At 39.5% G+C, this 21,340-nt stretch overlaps 1 protein-coding gene across 3 annotated transcripts in view; it reads right to left on the bottom strand.

Annotated features, from left to right (window-relative positions):
* Positions 1 to 7,071: 7,071 nt before the first annotated feature.
* Positions 7,072 to 21,340, bottom strand: part of ACADSB (acyl-CoA dehydrogenase short/branched chain) — a 30,865-nt gene continuing 16,596 nt past the window's right edge. For 2 of the 3 annotated variants that reach the window (XM_077822974.1, XM_077822975.1), the window contains 4 exons: positions 13,977 to 14,066; positions 12,197 to 12,334; positions 11,343 to 11,442; positions 7,072 to 10,109 (listed from right to left, as the gene is read on the bottom strand). In XM_077822974.1, the coding sequence (XP_077679100.1) occupies positions 10,039 to 10,109; positions 11,343 to 11,442; positions 12,197 to 12,334; positions 13,977 to 14,066 (399 nt within the window). In that variant the 3' untranslated portion in view covers positions 7,072 to 10,038. Of the gene's footprint in view, positions 10,110 to 11,342; positions 11,443 to 11,866; positions 12,067 to 12,196; positions 12,335 to 13,976; positions 14,067 to 21,340 lie in introns of those variants that run through there. The other variant, XR_013346721.1, reaches the window with a different exon arrangement.

The raw sequence follows: 21,340 nt of genomic DNA on the forward strand, positions 1-21,340 counted from the left end.
ATATTGAGGATTGAATATATGCAGCAAATTATTAAAGGTTCCAAAGGATAAGGAGGAGAGAAGTATCACAAAAGTCGTCTAAATTCACCCGCAAATAAATTTAAGGAAATTGTGAAATTGCCATGGATATTCCATGAAAAGAAAGGATACATTCATCCAATAAATTGTTCATTACAAATCATTCGCTCAACTCTGACAACTAACAGAGATTCTGTTAGTTTATTTAGTAGAGGCTTATGATTTTTAAATCAAAGATTGTGAATTGTTTTCTCAGGATGCATGAATTGTATTTCCATCCCATATGTTTATCTGGGAAGAATGTCATCTGTATGCACGTGACTGTATAGTCAGATGGCATCCCAGTTACTGGGCTGAACTCCTTTAAATCCAAAAGCTCAGCCTTAATTTCCGGATGAGGACAGAGAACATCTAAAGCTAGCCTGTTGTAGGTGTATTATGGCACTTTGGTCTTCAACTATGAAAGAAAGAGTAGTCTTCAACCCATGTACAATGTATACTGTAATAATAATCTGATCTATGAGTGATGAAAGCAAGATCAAGGAATGGTCACCCACTCTAAACCTCTGGGTCACCTCAGAGAGAACAGAATGGAGCCAATCAAGAGAAATTCACGCCCAAATCTGCAGATGTTCACATCTCTCCATCTGACATCTCTCTCGAAAGCAGTTGACACTTGTTTGGGCAGGTTTTATTTTTAATGGTTTTATAACAGAGAATGTTCCCTCCACTCCATTAATAAATAGGGATGGAAGGGCCTAGGATTCTGATTTGCAAGAGTAAAAAAAAAATACTGATATAAGATGCCACATTGACTTGGCATCAGTGGCCAGTATGACATTTCAAAGCAATTAATGTTAACAGACCCTCAATTTTGTTGGGTAGAGAAGCACGGCATTCACTTTTCTGCCCATAAATACCAATTTCCTGGGCAGATGGCCCCGCTTATTTGCCAACATGGATAAGGATTTTTATTGTTGATGAGTTTTATCTTTTTCTTGTCTCATAGCACTAAGGAAAACCAATAATTGTTCTTTCTTCAGTGTGATCCAAGCCCCTTTCAGATGTTCTTGGCCTGTTGTTCAAGTGCTCAGCAGGCAACAACTCCCCTTCTTTCAATGGGAGAGTGAACCTTCATGGTTTTCACTGGGAGATGCTGGTGCTAAGAACTTGATAATTGGATCCCTATTTAGTTACTGTAACAGGGTGGCTTTTCCTTCAGGGCTGAAGAGCCTAGAGCTAGCCAACACTGATTATACAAAAGCCACACCTAGGTAGGATCCGGTGGTTCCACTCAAAGAAGAGGAAGCTGCAGCGAACAGGGCTGGGCTGTGTTGGGTTGGGTCAGGTCAGGTGAAGTGAAGTGTGGTGCTGAAACCGCCAGAGGCAGGAGGCCTTGTAGTAGGCTGTGGAAGAGTTACCTTGAGGACAGAGCTCAGGACCACCATAGTAATTGCTCTGTTTTCACTTTTGGCTTGCTGTACTGGGAAAATGAAAAAGAAGAGCCTGTGAGACTGTTAGTTTGGTGTGCATGCAGTAAGGGAGCCCTGAAGAGGGAACGAATTGTCAGCAGGGCACTGAAGAGGCAACCCTTGCCATGAGGGGGTGCAGATGATCCCACTGGGGGTACTTACACTTTTTGAAAAAAAAGATTCATTGGCTATTGAGGGTTTATTTATTGGGCAGACCTAACTCAATATTTTCTGAAGTCACTTTGAGATTAGATACCTGTTTAGCTAGTAGAGCACTCACATGAGGGCCAGTTTCAGAGACCCAACAAGTCTACAACTAATCCATGTACAGATTTTAAATTCAAAACCTTTAAGATTTTATATTTTTTTTTTAAATCTTCATGTAATAATGGAATGTTAGACGTACGATGTTCCATTAAACTCTTATATTTTAACAAAAAAAGTTGAGTCATTAGATTGGTTGGACGTTCGTAATTTTTTTTTATATCATCTGCTATATATTAAGTAGAGTAGATCAAGTAACATGACAGGTTCCCTATCCCTGAATCTTTTATTTGCCACTGGGTTGCACTGACTCAGTGGCAATTTGGCTGGTATTCGTGACATACTTGTTACTACAGAGTTAATGTATGTGGTCAGAATAGTGTTTAGCTTAGAGAAATGCTGCTTCTCATTGCTAAGGCTAATATAATGCCAAGATTTTAAAGCAGCCTAATATTACATCTATTATCAAATAGCGAAGTCCTGAGTCAGACATATAGTCACATTAAGCATTTTTATACTGGATAATTTTAGAATTGGCACATTTCTATTGAAATAGATATTCCAATTCCTTTTTGCTATCTATGTTAGAATGAGACTTCATGTTAGCTTGGCACTGAGCTTCAAAATGTTGTGTGCAGTGTTGTTTTAGCCACGTTGGTCCAGGGATATTAGTGAGACAGGGTGGATGAGGTAATGTCTTCTATTGAGCCAACTTCTGCTGGGGAAAGAGACAAGCTTTCAAGCTACACAGAGGTCTGCTTCAGGTCTGGGAAAGGTACTCAAGGTTTGTCTAGTGCCGCTGCGACACTGTAGTGCTTAGGGCATGCCTACACATACAGCGGAGCAGCCCGGGCCACCCTGAGGGAAAATGCTGCCCTGGGTGAACTTGTATCCCTCTGGGTGCCCCCTATTGTCCCTGGTCCACACAGCCTTCCCATCCCCACTTCGCCCCAACCCCTGCACTCCCCCCTTTCACCCGTAACCGCTGCACCCCCATCCCGTGCCATGTGGTGAAACTGACCTGGATGCATGGAGCAGCTAGCATTTCCGCTCACTCCCCACAGAACACTGCTCCTCCACCGCTAGGGGGCTGAGAGAGGCAGGGCGAGGAGCAACGCCAGGGCTCCCTGCAATCAGGTCACTTTCCCCACTCGGGCTGCGTAAGGGGAGGGTAGGAGAGCAGCAGCTCTTGATGCTCACCTGACAGCACATACATAGCACGACGTAGCACTGCGCACACGAGCATAAAGCACTTATGTTGGTGTAACTTATGTCACTCAGGGGGGTGGCTTATTCACACCCCCAAGCGACATAAGCTATGCCAACATCAGCTGTAGTGTAGACATAGCCTTAATGAACACGCTACCTGCGCCGACAGGAAGACTTCTCCCATTAGCAGAGGTATTCCACCTCCGCGAGAGGACGTTGTCAACGGAAGACACAGTGCTGTCAACACCAGAGATTAGGTCAGTATAACTACATGTGGATTTTCCACATTCCTGAGCAACTTAGTTATACCGACATAAGTTGGGTAGACCAAGCCTCAGTCTCACAACTACATACAAGATGCAACAGATTGTTTAGCATAAATAGTTAACACATATTCTAAGAGGCCATTCCAGGTAAAGTGGCCAATTAGTACCTCTGTAGTCCTCGGACAAAAAAAGGGGGCTAATGGGTTATAGATTGTTGTAATAAGCCATAAATCTAGTGTCTCTATTCAGTCCATGATTTTTAGAGTCTGGCAAAGTTATGAATTTAAGCTCCCAGGCTTGTCTTTTGAACTCATTGTGCAGGCTTCCTTTCAGAATGAGGACTGATAATTTTGTAAAAATGGTTCACCCAGGGGTGATATAGTGTTTATGTCCTATTTTTGTGTGTGAATTCATCTGAGAGTGTACTGATTGTCTAGTTTCCCTCACATAGTTGTTACTGGGGCATTTAGTGCACTGGATGAGGAATGACACATATTGGGATGTGTACGACCCGTGGATCTTGAAAGGTGTGTTGGGCTGGGGGGTGGGGGGAGAGAAGAATGATTATCATAGCAGTGGAGATATGTCTGCAGTTTTTGCATCTGCTGTTGTGGCAGGGTCTGGTGTTGCTTCAAGTTGGTGTCCTGGTCTGTGAGGAGCTTGCTGCTGATAAGCTTGGTGAGATTGCGGTGTTTTTGACAGGCAGAAAAGAGGGTTTGGGAAAGATTTCTTTCAGGATGTGGTCCCCATCAAATATGGGTTGTAATTTCTTAGTTATACCCCATATGGGTTCTAGTGTGGGGTGGTAGGTGACAAATAGGTGGGTGCGGTCAGAAGGGTGTGGTATTGAAACAGGTTCCCTCAGGGTATTTGGGTGGCCCTTTTCATGTGATCTACTTCTGTGCTGGAGTGTCTTTGTTTTAAGTATGTTAAGGTGTGTATCCCTGACACTCTCCTCAGAGCATATTCTATGGTATTTGAGGGCCTGGTTGTAGTTAGTGTGTTTGGAGTGATTACTGGATCTTGGAGGGTAACTGTGGTGATCGAGGGTTCTTGTATATAGTTGACTATGGGTTTTCATTGTTGAAGCTGATCATGATGTCCCAGGAAGTTGATGCTGGTTTGGGAGTGTTCTAGAGAAAGTTTAATGGATGGGTAGTGGTTGTTGAAGTTTTGGTGGAGATCTGAGGGAGTTTAGGTAGTCTGTCCAAAGGATGAAAATATCATTGATGTATCTCAGGTATATCATCAGGGGTTTTGAAGTGCATTTGTCCAGAAATTCTTCCTCAAGGTGGCCCATCAAGAGGCTTGCATATTGGGGAGCCATCCTGAGGGATGCTGGTGTATAGGGAGGAGACATCCATTGTGGCAAACATGGTGTTCTGAGGGAGGCTGTTAATGTTGTGGAGTTTCTGGAGGAAGTCGACTTTGTCCTGGAAGAAGCTGGCCCCTTGTGCTGTGAGTGGTTTTAGGATGATTTCTGTGTCCAGATATTTCTTCAGTAAGAATGCCATGGCCAGATATATGTCTGACTGGTTTCCCTTGTTTATCTTGGGAAGCATACAAAAGTGTCCCTGGGGTGGGTTCATGGGAGATAAGGTTGTACAGTTTCTCTTGGAATTGTTTGGGGAAGGATTTGATATTCTTAAATTCCTGAGTGTATTGTGGTGTGGGATCATCTTTGAGTTCTTTATAAAAGGTGGTGTCAGAGAGTAGTCAATTGGTCTCATTGACATAGTCGTCATGGTTGAGAACAATGATGGCACTCCCTTTGTATGCTGGTTTGATCACTATCTGGTGGTTGGATTACAGCGACTATATAGCTGTCCTCTCGCAGTAGAGAGATTGTGATGTTTGTTTTGCTTTTTTTTCGAAAAGCAATCAATGTAATGATCAAGTGCGTGGTTTCGTCCACTGTGCGGTGGCCATTCAGATCATTCTTTTTTCTTATGACTGTCGATAGTGAGATGATAATTGTGGGTGGTTCAGTGACAGAATTCTCCTAGTTCTCCACATTAATATATCAGGTTCTGTAATGAGGCAGAAGTTCAGGCCCCTGGAGGCACATGGAGCCTACACATGAATATCCCAACATGTGGTGTACATCATCTAGTGCAATAAATGCCCCAATAACAAATATGTAGGTGAAACCGGACAATCGCTACACTCTCATATAAACTTATACAGAAGAATAAGACAAAAACACCATATTATCCCTGGGTGAACACTTTTCACAAAACAATCACTCCATATACGATCTCTGAGGCCTCGTCCTCAAAGGAAACCTTCACAACACATTCAAAAAATGAACCTGGGAACTTTGCTAAAAATCATGGTCTAAATAAAGCCACCGTTGTAAATCTAATCTGTAACTCACAAACCACCCTTTCTAACTTGCCACTTCACTTTGAATGCTTTGTTCCTCTCTGCAACAAAAGTAAACAGGACTTAGTTATTTAAATAAGATTAAGGCATAAACTTGTGAAAAACTAAACATTCATAAATTTGTATATAATGTTTGAACCAACTATTAGAGTTAGCACTATGTTTATCTCAATATAATCTGGATAGTTCATGAATAGGCTTTACAGTATTGGAAACAAGGTCTGTGGTTAGTCACTTACCTTTTGTAAATCCCTCACCCCGGCATGCAGACAACTTGCAAACTAGTCACACAATATTAATATTTCATGAAATCTTAGACAAACTCAATATAGTCATGGACCTCTGCCATGCCACATCACCTTACTAAATCCAATACAAGGAATTAGTCCTACGAGGGAACTGCCTAACTCCATCTCTGTAAAATGCTCTGCAGCTACTGTACTTAACCTGATAGATGGGGGAAATGTTACATAATACTTAAGTTATAGAACACTTGAGACTTCTCATAAGCATCTTAAAAAAATACACACTTGTCCCCTTCAATTCTTACTCTTACTGACACTTGATGTGCATCTACTTCAGTTATTCATATCTGACAACTGAAGAAAAGGGATCAAAGTGGAGAACTTTTAGGTATTTGTGCTGGTTGTTAAATTCAACTTTTTTCGTGAAAAGAATACCAGATTAATATTGCAAATATGCCCTGGATTTGAGTAAATACGTACAAACTGAAGAAACATTTTAACAGATAAAGTCAAAAAGCCATAGTTAGCTGCTGTAAAACCAGATATTCCATATCTGGAACATTATCATGAGGTGACAGGTTTAATAGCTTTGATGTCAGTTGAAACAAGACTTTTACCAAAGGACTGTAATATGGAAATTTCATGTGCATTTTACATTGTAACTATAAAAACTATAACAGTCAATATCCTACCACTGAACAATGAGCTCTTCTGTACGAACAATTTTCTAGAAAATACATACATCAGAAAATTAAATTTCAGCTTTGCACTTCTATTGTATCTTCCAACTGAGGATATCAAATCCACACTTTCTCAATGCACAGTTGATTACTACAGTATATTCTCAAGCCCTTTATTCATTTAAATGTAATATTATTCAAATAATGGGGCTTCTACTTTAACTAGGAGATTATTCCACAATCTAATAGAACTTACTGGTGAAAATTTCCATCATATCAAACCAATTTTTCCTTTTCTTAATTTCATTCCAATACTATCTTGCTGCACCTCTTGGACAGAATTAAAAGCTATCTAGGTATTTCAAACACATCCAAATCATATAGCTGAATGCCAGTTCCTCTCTCTATTTGGTGATCAAACTCTACAAATACTTGTAAATTGTTCAGTAATTATTTGGTCAAGTTAAAGATTCCATCTATTTTCAAGAGCAAGTTTCTTTTCAAAATTAATTACTTTGTATTTCACACCAGATTCCTTTAAGACAGTGGATCAAATATTTATTTTTGTTCCTTTTTGTGAAGTTCAAGAGGTCATTTTGCAGAAGCAGTACAGAGTCTTGACATTTGAAGAAAAATATGATTGAGAACAAGAGCACAGAACACATCACATAAAATAGCATATTTTAATATTTTTCCATGCAGAAACCATGCCCTAAACTTGATATCTGCCTCAGAGCTTTAACAAGAATGAGTAATTAGTGCACAAAAATCTGACCAAAATTTTTCTGCTCAGTCTCAATAAATTACAAAATTCATAGTTCCGATGCCTTATTAAAAATGAGATTGTTAGAGACTCTACAACAGATACAAAATATAGGTATTATATTTAAAAAAATACAGGCACTTTTTAAGAACAACCCCAATATTTGTTTTTAATCTAGGAAAGCACAGGTGTGACATTCCTGTTACTGAAGATGTGATTTCAGTGCAGTTGTTCAGCTGGGTTGACTGAAGACACAAGGGGGAATTCATAGGAGCACTGAAGCCACTTTACAACAACATAACAAAGCTAAAAAGCAGCTGTAAGTCCCATCCTCAGCATGGCAGACTTTCTTGAAGAGGTACAAAGGCAGCGCTGCAACCCATCAAAAGATCCCTGTTGCGGGAGACAGGAGGGCCAATCCTATGCCCAGGTTATTTTGCAGTGCTAACAGCAGAGGTGCAACTTAGGGAAGTCCTGATGGGTTGCCCTAACCCTGCACCGGGGGCCAACTCAGTTCCCTGAAGACTCAGGCAAGAAGGCACAACCCACTCAGTTGCCAAACCAGAGTCTGCACTGGTGCAGCAATGGAATCTAACTCAAGGAGATTAAATAATTTGGCTCAAAATGACACTGTCCGTTTCTTGGGAGACTAGTGTTTAGGACAGTGGTATGTAATTTTTTGCCGCAGCAAAGGCTTTAATGGCATCTTGCCAGAAACTCAATAACTGCAATTAATTTGCACACAAATTTGTTTAGGTCTTTATAGATAAATACACATTTATGTAGTGTTTCTCTTGGAAAGTGCTCTGTACTTACTTATATAACTGCACACAGCACTGTAGACAAACATGTTCTGTGTCTCAGTGTTAATGGAAAGACTGGCACTAATTCTCTAAAATCAACTATCTGATGGCTAGCTGAATTTTCAAGATGACCACATGGATAACAGAATGCAGATTTGAGGCTGTTAGGCACATTGCAATATTCTGATTTTTCCAAATCACTTTAAGCGGATCTTTACCAATATGACATACTTCCAGGGAGGTCATACAAAGAGTAGCCCTCTTACACAACCCTTGATATCTGTCCCACAGCAGGTCTTAATAGAAATTCAATATTTTTCCTCACAAAATTTGGATCAAGGCACTTAGGGGCTTGCCTTCACCGCAGTGTTAGCTTCAGGTACTCCTGTCAACATACAAATCTCTAGCTTAAGTTCAGTGGTGCTTTAAACTTCAACTAGCTGGCCCATCAGGGAGTGCAGGTTGAAGCTCAAACACTGCTGATGCTCAAGCTAGTAATAAAGTGGGGATGCAGCTATAGGCTATAGTTCACCATGTTAGCACAACTCATCAGTTGCTAAGCCAATCAATCTGTGTAGCTCAAGTGTTTCACAGTGTGGCTGCTCTCACTCAAGCTAGGCTAGCTGGAGTGGGGTACTTGAGCTAACTGTTGCTATGAAGACAAGCCCTAAAATAATCAATTCTAGTTGAACTGTACCCTCAGCTTCTTTTAGTTTAGCTGGAAGTATGTCTGCAAACAATTTGAAATTTTTTCTCTTGAAAGTCACCAAGGCATTGATCAAATTAATCTTGAAACTTGTTCTCTTCAGCAAAGGGACAACTGTCACCCTAATCTAAGCATTTGTTGGAAGAGTCACTCTACTAAAGCAGTCACATTAAAACTGAAGCTTCAACCAAGGGAGGAATGGTGCAGGGTTGAAGCACAAGCGTTGCAATAATGAAGCCCCAAATTCTAATCCCTACACTGATTCCCTTGGTGGCCTTGGGCAAGTCACAATAGTGACCTACAAATAACTTTTATAAAAGTGGCACTATGCTTTTTGCTTCTTTCTGATCATGCACGAGTCTGCTTGTTTTACCTCATAAATATCAAGAATGTTAAGTCTGGGGGGTGGGGGAAGGTAATAAACATGGGGAAATAGTTTTACTTTGTGTAATGACCCATCCACTCCCAGTCTCTATTCAAGCCTAAGTTAATTGTATCCAGTTTGCAAATTAATTCCAATTCAGCAGTCTCTCGTTGGAGTCTGTTTTTGATGTTTTTTTGTTGAAGAATTGCCACTTTTAGGTCTGTAATCGAGTGACCAAAGAGATTCAAGTGTTCTCCAACTGGTTTTTGAATGTTATCATTCTTGAGATCTGATTTGTGTCCATTTATTTTTTTACGCAGAGACTGTCCAGTTTGACCAATGCACCTTTCAAGATCCCCAATCCAGGAACTGCCAAGGGCCAAGCTGCCAGATATAATTTAGAATAGGCTAAGACTGCTCTAAGTAACCTCAACTGTAGCGGCCCCAAAGGAATCGCTCACCGGAGAAAGGTAGCAAGGATGGCTGAACTATCCAAGTCTACCCATTCTCACCACACCAGATGGCATATAGCTGGCTTTACACCAGCCAATGATACCTCTGCCCTGGGGGAAATCAGCTGCCCCTTCAGGTGTCTTTGTGCCCTTTTGTGCCAGTAGAGCAGGTTGAGGATTTATCTCCTGTTTCTTTGTTTACTTTTGTCGATCTGTACAGTCTGAAACAACCCAATCACTTAAATCATTGCACTGTTTTAGAAGTGTTTTAGGGATAAAATTCCACGATTAGGGTTTTTTTTTTTTTTAAACAAACACACCATTTGGAATAAATATGTAACCCTTGATTTCACCAATGAAGCATGCTGATTCTAAATTTCAGTGTGAACAGTCACAACGTCCTTGCCATTTTCAGTATTCTTGAGCTATGCATTTTGCAATTGTATTCAGCTGGACATTTGAAGTTCCTTCATATATTGTACCTGAAACAAACCAAAGGAAATAAAACTAAACTAAGCATATTAACAGTAATTTAAATCCTTGTTCTAAAGATCCAATTAAAGCTCTAAGACAATAAAGCAAAGATTCATATTAACAACCAGAAGCAGAGCTGATATTCACATAAAATATTACAGTATTTTACTGTTGACTATAGTGAAGCAAACTTTCTTGTTGGTATATAATATCAATAGTTGACTTATTTTGGGGGGTAAGAAATTTCCATGAACAGCAATTCCCACATTTCAAGTCAAATTTTAAAGTATTTACAGCTGACATCAGCCATTAAAGCCAGAAGTCAGACTAAAACTATCAAAACTATCAAAGTGACTTAGTACAGGACTTAGAAGCGTAAATAGCCAAGTAACTTTTGAAAGTGAGACTTGTACTCCTAAGTCACTTTGACACTTTTTAACCCAAACTCTCTCCTCCCTCTTGTGGTTTCAATTTAATTTTTAAGTACCTTTGATAGTAATTTGAACTGAAATTTGGATTGAACAGTAACATTCACACTAAAGCAATACACACACACACGCACTATTTTTTTAACTCTGAATTAAATATGATAGACAGACTGACTCATATATCTAGATATTTATGACCCTTATCAGTGTCATATCTCAGTGTTTATTTGTTGAAAGGAAAATATCTCTGACAAATTGGTATCTAGGTAATTGAAACACAAGGGAGGATACGATAGAGGTATATAAAATCAGGAGTGGTGTGGAGAAAGTAAATAAGGAAAAGTTATTTACTTGTTCCCATAATATAAGAACTAGGGGCCACCAAATGAAATTAATGGGTAGCAGGTTTAAAACAAATAAAAGGAAGTTCTTCTTCACTCAGCGCACAGTCACCCTGTGGAACTCCTTGCCTGAGGAGGTTGTGAAGGCTACGACTATAACAGGGTTTAAAAGAGAACTGATAAATTCATGGAGGTAAAGTCTATTAATGGCTATTAGCCAGGATCAGTAAGGAATGGTGTCCCTAGAACTCTGTTTGTCAGAGGGTGGAGATGGATGGCAGGAGAGAGATCACTTGATCATTACCTGTTAGGTTCACTCCCTCTGGGGCACCTGGCATTGGCCACTGTCAGTAGACAGGATACTGGGCTGGATGGACCTTTGGTCTGACCAAGTAAGGCCGTTCTTATGTTAACCTTGAAACAATACCAAACCCACGTCTATATTATATATTCGTAAGTAATTGCTGCTTACCAATTTTGCAGTCTCGATAGTATTTTTCAATTGGATAATCTTTTGTGAATCCAACTCCACCCATCCATTCAACACATTTACTAGTCGTCAGTGTTGCAACCTAAGGAAAATTAGATTCACAATTACCATCCCAGGATACATCTTTGCCAAGAAGTCAGTCAATGTCATTTGTTCCACCTAATTTCAGAAAAGCAAAGCAATAATTAAAGCAGCAATTGGAGGGAAAGGGAAAGAATGGAGATTTGAGTCACCTATTCTATGCAAACTTTATAAGAATGTTGTTTGTGCACCACTTTAAGGTTCATTCCCACTTCACCCACCTGATGACATGAAGAAGTCAGAATAGTTATTGGCAATAGTCCCTTCCCTACCAAGAAAGAAACTTTAATTGCTGTTTTGGCTACCATTGCAAGTGAAAAGGAAGTGATTCTATGCCCATAGACATTTCTGGATTTTATATCCAGAATTATCATTATGACTGGGAGAGGCGTTCTTGACCACAGATTAATTCCCCCCTATCTTACCATAGCAGTGAATTCTGAGGTGATGGAATCTTTCAGAGCATCTCCTTGAGGGTGAATGCTAGTATTTGAGGTTTTATTGAGTGCATAAATAATACTACACTTCCTTTCTTTAATTCTGCTGTTTGAGGGTTTTTTGTCCTCTATTTAAGAGGGTTATTCTGTTTATCCCTCAGTTGTCCTACTTTCATCCTGTCTGAAAACTGTATGTTGGAAATAAGAGAAAACTATGCTCAATTTACAAAGAAAACAAGAAACATATTTAGCAAAAATAAGGCTTTAAAACAAAAAGCAAGTGAACTAAGAGTACCAAATAAGGCAAATATTGGTTACCTCGGCAGCATAATACTTGGCCATGCTTGCTTCTTTTCTGAATGGCCTTCCTGCTTCTACGAGTCTGGCTGCATTATAGGTCAGCAACCGTGCAGCTTCCAGCTGGGTGGCCACTTGAGCTATCTGATGTTGCATTCCCTGTAATAAGCAGGCCTGATATTAGACAGAACTTACAACACATCTAATATTCTTTAAAGTATTATCCAGCTGCCTAACTTCAATATGCAGCAAAATGTGTATTGCTTTTCAAAGATTTAAACCTGCATTCTGAAATAAAATATGATCGTGGATTAATAAAATGTTTTCCCCCCCTCCCTTCTGCACTTTCAGAGGTGGTAAGACTTCATCTGGGCCAGCAGGAGAAAGAAAATCTGAGCCACCTGAAAAATTGCACCTGTCTTTTTTCTTCCCTTCCTCCTGGATACTCAGCTTCATGTAATTGAGGAGGGAGAGCTCCTTGGCTGATTGGTTAGACAGAAGGTTGCACTATAAGGCTGTTGTCTTCTGAGTATTCAAGACTGGGCTGATAAGCTTTTTTCCCCATTCTGCATCCTGATCAAAACTTCCCTCCTCACAATTGGAGCAGAACTGGATTTTGGGGCCCTGCTGTGGGTATCACACTAACAGACTTCTGGGAGCAAGGAATGAATATTTCCCTCGCTGCCTGATTGATCTGAACATTCGCTTCCTCCCCTCCCCACCCCCAGCCAATCTTCCGCACAGCAACACAGGGACCCAATGGGCACATTAGGTTGTAAAATTTGTTACAACTTGGTAAATTGAAGTCTAAATATTAAGATGAATGAACTTGAGTGCATAGTATTAAATGAGGATTTGATACAATAAGCATCACAGAAACTTGGTGTACCAACGATAATCATTGTGACACAGTAATATCAGGATACAAACTAAAGAGGAATAAGAGTAGGTTACGCTGGCGGGAAAGTGGCACTATATATACAAGAAAGCATAAAGTCAAATATAATCAAACTGTACTACAGAATCTGTATGGATAAAAATTCCATGCTTGAATAGTAAGAGTATAGCAGTAAGAATACACTACTGACCATCTGATCCAAATAGTGATGGTGATTGTGAAATGCTCAGGGAGATTAGAGGGGTTACAAAAATAGAAAACCCAACAACAATAGGAGATTTCAACTATTGCCCTATTGACTGGGTACTTATTGCCTCAGGACAGGATGCAAACATAAAATTTCTAGGTACCATTAATGACTGCTTGTTGGAGCAGCTAGTCCTGGAACCCACAAGGGGAGGCAATTCTTGATTTACTCCTACGTAGAGCAAAGGATCTGGTCCAGGAGGTGCATATGGCTGAACCATTCAGTAATAGTGACTCCAACTCCATTCCCCACCTTAAGAAGATGACGTCTTCTAATGTACTTCCAATTCGGGAATAGCAGTGAATCATGCCCCCGCCGAATGAGTACTTGAACTATGCACTTAAGAACATAAGAATGACCACACTGGGTCAGACCAATGGTCCATCTAGTCCAGTGTCCTGTCAGGTTTTAATTAATGTATGAAATAGATGCACAAACAGATGCACAAACACCATTAGATCTGCAGATCATATATGCCAAATTCAGGTTTATCTGAATTTCTTTTCAATTTGCCATTTACAGACATTGAGAAGGGGAGACATTAAATAACACAACAGCACTATAGTTATTCAATCAAATGACTCATTCCTGACATTTTCTATTATGTTTACGACTCTTTTAAGTAGACAGCTTTTAATATATACACTGATGAATACCTGAAAATCAAATATGCTTTTCCCAAACTGGACTCTCTCCTTTACATATGGAATTGTGTGGTCAAAACATCCCTGTGCCAATCCCAACATCTGTGAATGAACAGAGAAACAAAGATTACACTGAGTAAACAATTTGTACATTTAATGTACCCAACGGAGGTAATAATTACAGTAATTCTTTTTCTGGGCAGATGGTGTGCCTTTTTAATTTTTCAGCATTCAAGGAGATGAGCTTAGTTTTTCTCTGTAAAAAGAAATATGCTGTGTGTAGCATCAGGAATAATGAAACCAAAGATGATGTAAATACAAAATATAATAAAACAATTCTAACCAGAACCTTGGCTGAGGTTTTACTACTGTTAGAATTCTTGTCCAGGTGAGTCATGATAAAGAGTCTGCATGAAGAACAAGCCTATTCCATAACCATCTGGATACATAGTGAAGCCCTGTAAATCAAGGCAAGACATTAGCGAAAATGATGTGGTGAACTTTTCTGTAAAATTCAGAGGAATCAAAAGATGGCCCAAGCAGTCTTTTCTAATCTCAGTGTACGATCCTGTGAAAAGCCCTAATTGGTATACAGTGATTTTCCTGTCTAAAGCAAACAGTGAATAAATATAAATATATATAGTACCTATAGAAACTCAATTATAATCAAATTATTTTCCTGTTATGAAGGTGCCAGATTGACGGCATAAAAAATTAGAGTAATTTATCTACAGAACTGGTACAAAGGAGGTGGCAGTAGCACAGTTCCCCCATAATGTTCTGGAGAGACCACCTTTAGAGGACAGTTTTAAGGGACTGATGCCTATTCAACCTTTAGCAGCTCTACCGAAGCTACCAAAAGGGCAGCTAGTTGTGATCTGGACACCTGCTTATTAACAACTGGAGTAATAGTAACAATTAACTTCATATAGGCTGCCAAAGAGACATCAGACAGCAAAACTTTGAATCATCACCAATCTAGCTGAGATGGATGAAAATAAGTGACCTAGAAATTGAAAGTATTGCAATACAAATCCCCTGAGCCTTTGACTCCCTGAACATGCTGTCTCAGCTATCCAACATGTTAGATGAACCCATTTAAACTCTTACTCCTACCTAATGACTCAAAACTGACGTCATAGGAAACAGGTACAAGTTTTTCTTTAACACCAGCTCGGACCACAAATTGAATATAAGCTAACAATGTGACAAAGCTGCAAAAAAGGAGAAGGAAAAAAAAGCTAATATTCTGGGGTGTGTTAACAGGAGTGTTTTACATAAGATGTGGAAAGTAATTTTTCTGCTCTACTCAGCACTGGTGAGGCTTTAGCTGGAGTACTGTGTCCAGTTTTGGGCACCACATTTCAAGAAGGATGTGGATAAAGTCCAAAGGAGAGACATAAAAATGATAAAAGATTTAGAAAACCTGACCTATGAGGAAAGGTTAAAAAATGGCCTTTAGTCTTGAGAAAAAAAGACAACTGGGGGGGGGGGGGGGAGGGGGGTGACCTGAGAAGTCTTCAAATATGTCAATGGCTTTTATAAACATGATGGTGATCAGTTGTTCTCCATGTCCACTGAAAGCCGGACAAGTAGTAATCAGCTTAATCTACAGCAAGGGAGATTTATGTTAGACATTAGGAAAAAAGATAGTTAAGTATTGGAATAGGTTACCGAGAGGTTGTGGAATCAGTCATTGGACGTTTTTAAGAACTGGTTAGACACACACCTATCAAAGATGGTCTAGGTATACCTTTGTCACGCCTCAGCATGGAGGGAATTGATCTCTTGAGGTTCCTTCCAGCCCTACATTTCTGTCATTCCACAGCCTTCTATTAATGCTAACGGGAGTTAAACAAGCATCAGAAATAGAATATACTTGTAATTGGCGAATGTGACGTATTGAGCTCTGGGGCCAGTTGTGTCTGACATACCACAAGGCTGCCACATATCATGACCCCTATTTACTATTTGGGGGGGAAATTAAAATCTCCTATAAAAAACACACTTTTAAAAACAGCATTTATGCCAGCTTCTGACAGACTGGTCTGAGCAAAGATGATCAAGCAATGATTTTCAGATCTGGATAGAAGATTAATACTCATGAAGAATACTTTATTGCAAAGAAAATCATGAAGAAAAGATCCCACAAGCTCTCATAACTCTTCTTACAAGAGAGGGACTATTAGAGAATCCATTAATAATAGTGAGACAATATGGGTGAAATAATATTTTTCACTGGACCAACTTCTGTTGGTGGGAGAAACAAGCTTTTGAGCTACACAGAGCTCTTCTTCTGCTATGTGAAAGGTACTCAGAGCATCACAGTTAAATACAAGGTCAAACAGTTAGTTTAGCATAAGTAGTTAGCACATATTCTAAGGGGACATTCAAGGTGAAGTGGCCCATTAACATCACTGTAGTCATAGGACAAAAATGGAAGTTAGTGAGGTATAGATTGTTGTAAAAGCCATAAATTCAGTGTCTTTATTAAGGCCATGATTTTTAATGTCTAGCAAAGTTATGAATTTACTAGTAAGAGTCAGATGCTCAATTAAACCAATTAGGATCCTAGCTGGTTTCATTCTGTATTCAGCTACACATATAGAAGTTTCCTAACAGGAGCAAAGAAAAAGACAGAAAATGAAACAAACAAGAGGCACATGCAACAAAAAATAGAGATGGAAAGGGAGACAGACAAGGGACATGAACAGCTGGTAAGAAAGCAGAATTAACAGTGATGATCCTGAAACTGGAATCTCACAAAAATAAAACAACCCCCCCACAAAAACCAAACAAACAAAAAACAATACCTTTTCCACTGAGAATGATCTGGGCCACTAGAGTATAAAGATGGGCTACTAACATTTGGTAACCAACTATTTGATCAGTTGAACTACGTTACTTTATTTTTATATGGTGCCCCAACATGTGTTATTTTACAGATCCTTAGGAAGACAGGTCTTTGACTGAAAGCCAAGTGTCCCAATCAGAGAAGACAAGCGCCTTTCCAGTAATTAAAGTGGGGGGGAGGGGGGAGGCGCAGAGTTTTTATTTTTCAAACATGAATTCAAGGGGGCAGGGAAAGATTGTACACATAGGCCAGAGCTAGAAAGGAGAAATTACAAGGGTTATGTTATCCCAGATTCCATAGATGCTTCCTCCAGAGCCACTGGAACTCAAACAGTATTTATCCTCTACTCGCTCTTAAAATTCTGGAGGAACACAGTACAAAATAAAATAAAAATAGATAAAGGGAAGAAGAAAATATAGTTGTAGTACATTCTTAATTACCTATACTATATGCTACCCTTTTCCACTGCACTGAAGACAAACAAATGAGCACATGTAACATCACAAATAACTCTTTTACATTAAAATTATTTGAAACTGTTTTCATAGAAACAATCACATTTATAAGAAATTCATTTCCTTCTAAACTATTACTGCTGCAAAACTAAACTCAATTCTACAGGGTTTTTAGAATTGCTGTTCTTCATTCAGGCACATTTCTCTTCTTTTGAAGGTGCCAAAAACAAGTATTAGCTAAGATATAACAAATACCTACCTTAACTTTTAATTAGGTTACAAGGGTAACTCGCAGTAATTAGATTAAGACCTTGACAGTGTACTTTACTGCCAGAAGAGCTATGTTATTTATATCTCTGAGAACAATCGGAGCCAGTGATCTAGATTTTTTTTAAGGCCATACCTGACAAAGTCTAATCACAGATAATCTTCAGAAATGATGGAAAAGCCAACCCTATTTAGTGTCATGCTACATTACCATGTGGAAAGCATGCATTTAAGCACAACCTATTACTCCTGGTCTGTCTGCCAGCAGCTGGAAAAGGAATAAGGAAGAATAACAGCCTTCAAAATGATAGGGACAGACACACCACCTCTACTGCATAACAAAAATAATATTTTTTGCATTAATTATATTTCCCTTTAAAAGCAAAGGTTGAATGATAAAAACAGCAACAAAACCAAATCAACTTTTATAGGGCTGGACTCTGTTCCCAGTTAAAACAATTAGAATTTATGGATCTGAATCTGACTCATAACTAAATAGCACATATTTTAAATAATCCAGAAACTTAATTGACATTTTGGTCTAAGGTGCCCTAATGTACATTTTTTAAAGTACAACACCACAAACTTAGCAGACTTCCATTATAACATATCAATTTTGTTCTGGGACCTTTTCTTGATTAAGATAAAAAGCTAATATCAAATGTCATTTGCTAAGTATGCAACCAATTTTGTAAGCACTAAATATTATACTTTATTCTTACACCATTAATAGCATCTGCAGTATCTGTCAAATAGTTGAATTTGTTTTTTTAAAAATTAACACACATGATGGAAGATATGCACTGTTGTTGTAGCCATGTCGGTCCCAGGATATTAGAAAAACACGGCATGTAAGGTAATATCTTTTATTGGACCAACTTCTGTTGGTGAGAGAGGGGCCTGGTCTACACTAAGAATTAGGTCAACGCCAGGCAGCTTATGTCAACCTAACTATGTAAGTACTTACACTAAAAGGCCTAATCAACGCGGAGTGCAGCAAAAGAATTACCTCTTGTGTCTTGCTTACAACACTCCTGCTAATATACCCCAGAATGATGTTTGCTTTTTTTGCAACAGTGTTACATTGTTGACTCATATTTAGCTTGTGGTCCACAATGACCCCCAGGTCCCTTTTGGCAGTACTCCTTCCTTCACAGTCATTTCACATTTTGTGTGTGTGCGCAACTGCTTGTTCCTTCCTAAATGGAATACTCTGCATTTTTCCTTATTGAATTTCATCCTATTTACTTCAGACCATTGCTCCAGTTTGTCCAGATCATTTTGAATTTAAATCCTATCCTCCAAAGCACTTGCAACCCCTCCCTGCTTGATATCGTCCTCAAACTTTATAAGTGTAGTCTCTATGCCATTACCTAAACCAGACCCAGAACTGATCCCTGCAGTACCCCATTCATTATGCCCTTCCAGCATGACTGTGAACCACTGAAACTGCTCTCTGGGAAGGTTTTCCAACCAGTTTTGCACCCAGCTTATAGTAGCTCCATCTAGCTTGCATTTCTTTTTTTATGAGAAGGTCATGCGAGACAGTATCAAAAGCTTTACTAAAGTCAAGATATACCAGGTCTACAGCTTCTCCTCTATCCACAAGGCTTGTTACCCTGTCAAAGAAAGCTATCAGGTTGGTTTGACACAATTTGTTCTTTAAAAATCCATGCTGTTACTTATCACCTTATTATCTTCTACATGTTTGAAACTGATTGCTTAATTATTTGCTCCATTATCTTTCCGGGTACAGAAGTTAAGCTGACTGGTCTGTAATTCCCCAGGTTGTCCTTATTTCCCTTGTTATAGATGGGCAAATATAGTGCCATTTTCTAGTCTTCTGGAATCTCTCCCGTCTTCCATGACTTTTCAAAGATAATTGCTAATGGCTCAGATATCTCCTCAGTCAGCTCCTGGAATATTCTAGGATGCACTTCATCAGGCCCTGATGACTTGAAGACATCTAATTTGTCTAAGTAATTTTTAACTTCTTCTTTTCCTATTTTAGCCTCTGATCCTACCTTATTTTCACTGACATTCACTGTGTTAGACGTCCGATCACCACCAACCTTCTTGATGAAAATGAAACAAAGACGTCATTAAGCACCTCTGCCATTTCTGTTATTATTTCCCCCCCTCATTGAGTAACGGGCCTACCCTGTCCTTGGCCTTCCGCTTGCTTCTAATGTATTTGCAGAATGTTTTCTTTTTACCCTTTATGTCTCTAGCTAGTTTGATCTCGTTTTGTGCCTTGGCCTTTCAAATTTTGTACCTACCTACTTATTTGTTTATATTCATCCTTTGCAATTTGACCTAATTTCCACTTTTTCTAGGACTCTTTTTTTATTTTTAGATCATTGAAGATCTCCTGGTTAAGCCAGGATGGTCTCTTGTCATACTTCCTATCTTTCCTACGCAGTGGGGTAGTTTGCTCTTGTGCCCCTTAATAATGTCTCTTTGAAAAACGGCCAACTGTCTTCAGTTGTTTTTCACCTTAGATTTGCTTCCCATGGGATCTTACCTACCAACTCCCTAAGTTTGCTAAATTCTGTCTTCTTGAAATCTATTGTCTTTATTTTGCTGTTCTCCCTCCTACCATTCCTTAGAATCATGAACTCTACCATTTCATGATCACTTTCACCCAAGCTACCTTCCACTTTCAAATTCTCAACCAGTTCCTCCCTATTTGTGAAAATCAAATCTAGAGCAGCCTTTCCCTTAGTAGCTGTCTCCACCTTCTGAAATAAAAGATTGTCTCCAATACATTCCAAGAAATTGTTGGATAATCTGTGTCCTGCTGTACTATTTTCCCCAACAGATGTCTGAGTAGTTCAAGTCCCTGATCACCACCAAGTCCTGTGCTTTGGATGATTTTGTTAGTTGTTTAAAAAAAAAAAAAGCCTTATCTACCTCTTCTTCCCAGTTAGGTGGTCTGTAGTAGACCCCCTACCATGACATCACCCTTGTTTTTTACCCCTTTTATCTTTATCCACAGACTTTCAACAAGTCAGTCTCCTATTTCCATCTCAACCTCAGTTCAAGTGCATACATTTTTAATATACAAGGCAACACCTCCTTGATTTTTTTTCCCTGCCTGTGTTTCCTAAGCAAGCTGTACCCTTCTATACAAATATTCCAGTCACGCGTATTATCCCACCAAGTCTCTGTGATGCCAACTATGTCATAGTTGTGTTTATTTACTAGCATTTTGAGTTCTTCCTGCTTATTCCCCACACGTCTCGTATTAGTATACAGACATCTAAGATACTGATTTGATTTCCCCCCTGGTTCTGTCTTCTCTCTCCTTTACTCCTGCTATAACAGACCATACTCTCCCCAAATTCTGACCCTTCTCCCAGGTGTCCATGTTTTTGACTTACCTGTGGGTTCCCCCTTTGAACTAGCTTAAAGTCCTCCTCACTAGATTAGCCAGTCTGTATCCAAATATGCTTTTCCCCTTCCTCGATAGGTGGGCCCCATCTCTGTTTAGCAGTCCTTCTTCCTGGAACAGCATCCCGTGGTCAAGGAAGCTGAAGCCCTCCTGGCGACACCATCTTCGCAGCCAGGTGTGCACCTCCAGGATGCATCTGTCTCTGCCTGGGCCCCTACCCTTGACCAGAAAGATCTAAGAGACTACCACATGTGCTCCCAACTCCTTCACCCTTACTCCCAGAGCCCTGTAGTCACTTCTGATCTGCTGAGGGTCACACCTCACAGTATCATTAGTGCCCACATGGATGAGTAGCATAGGGTAGCAGTCAGAGGGCCGGATGATCCTCGACAATCCCTCCATAACA

This window comes from Eretmochelys imbricata, chromosome 7 (assembly GCF_965152235.1).
Source record: "Eretmochelys imbricata isolate rEreImb1 chromosome 7, rEreImb1.hap1, whole genome shotgun sequence".
Lineage (NCBI taxonomy): Eukaryota > Metazoa > Chordata > Testudines > Cheloniidae > Eretmochelys > Eretmochelys imbricata.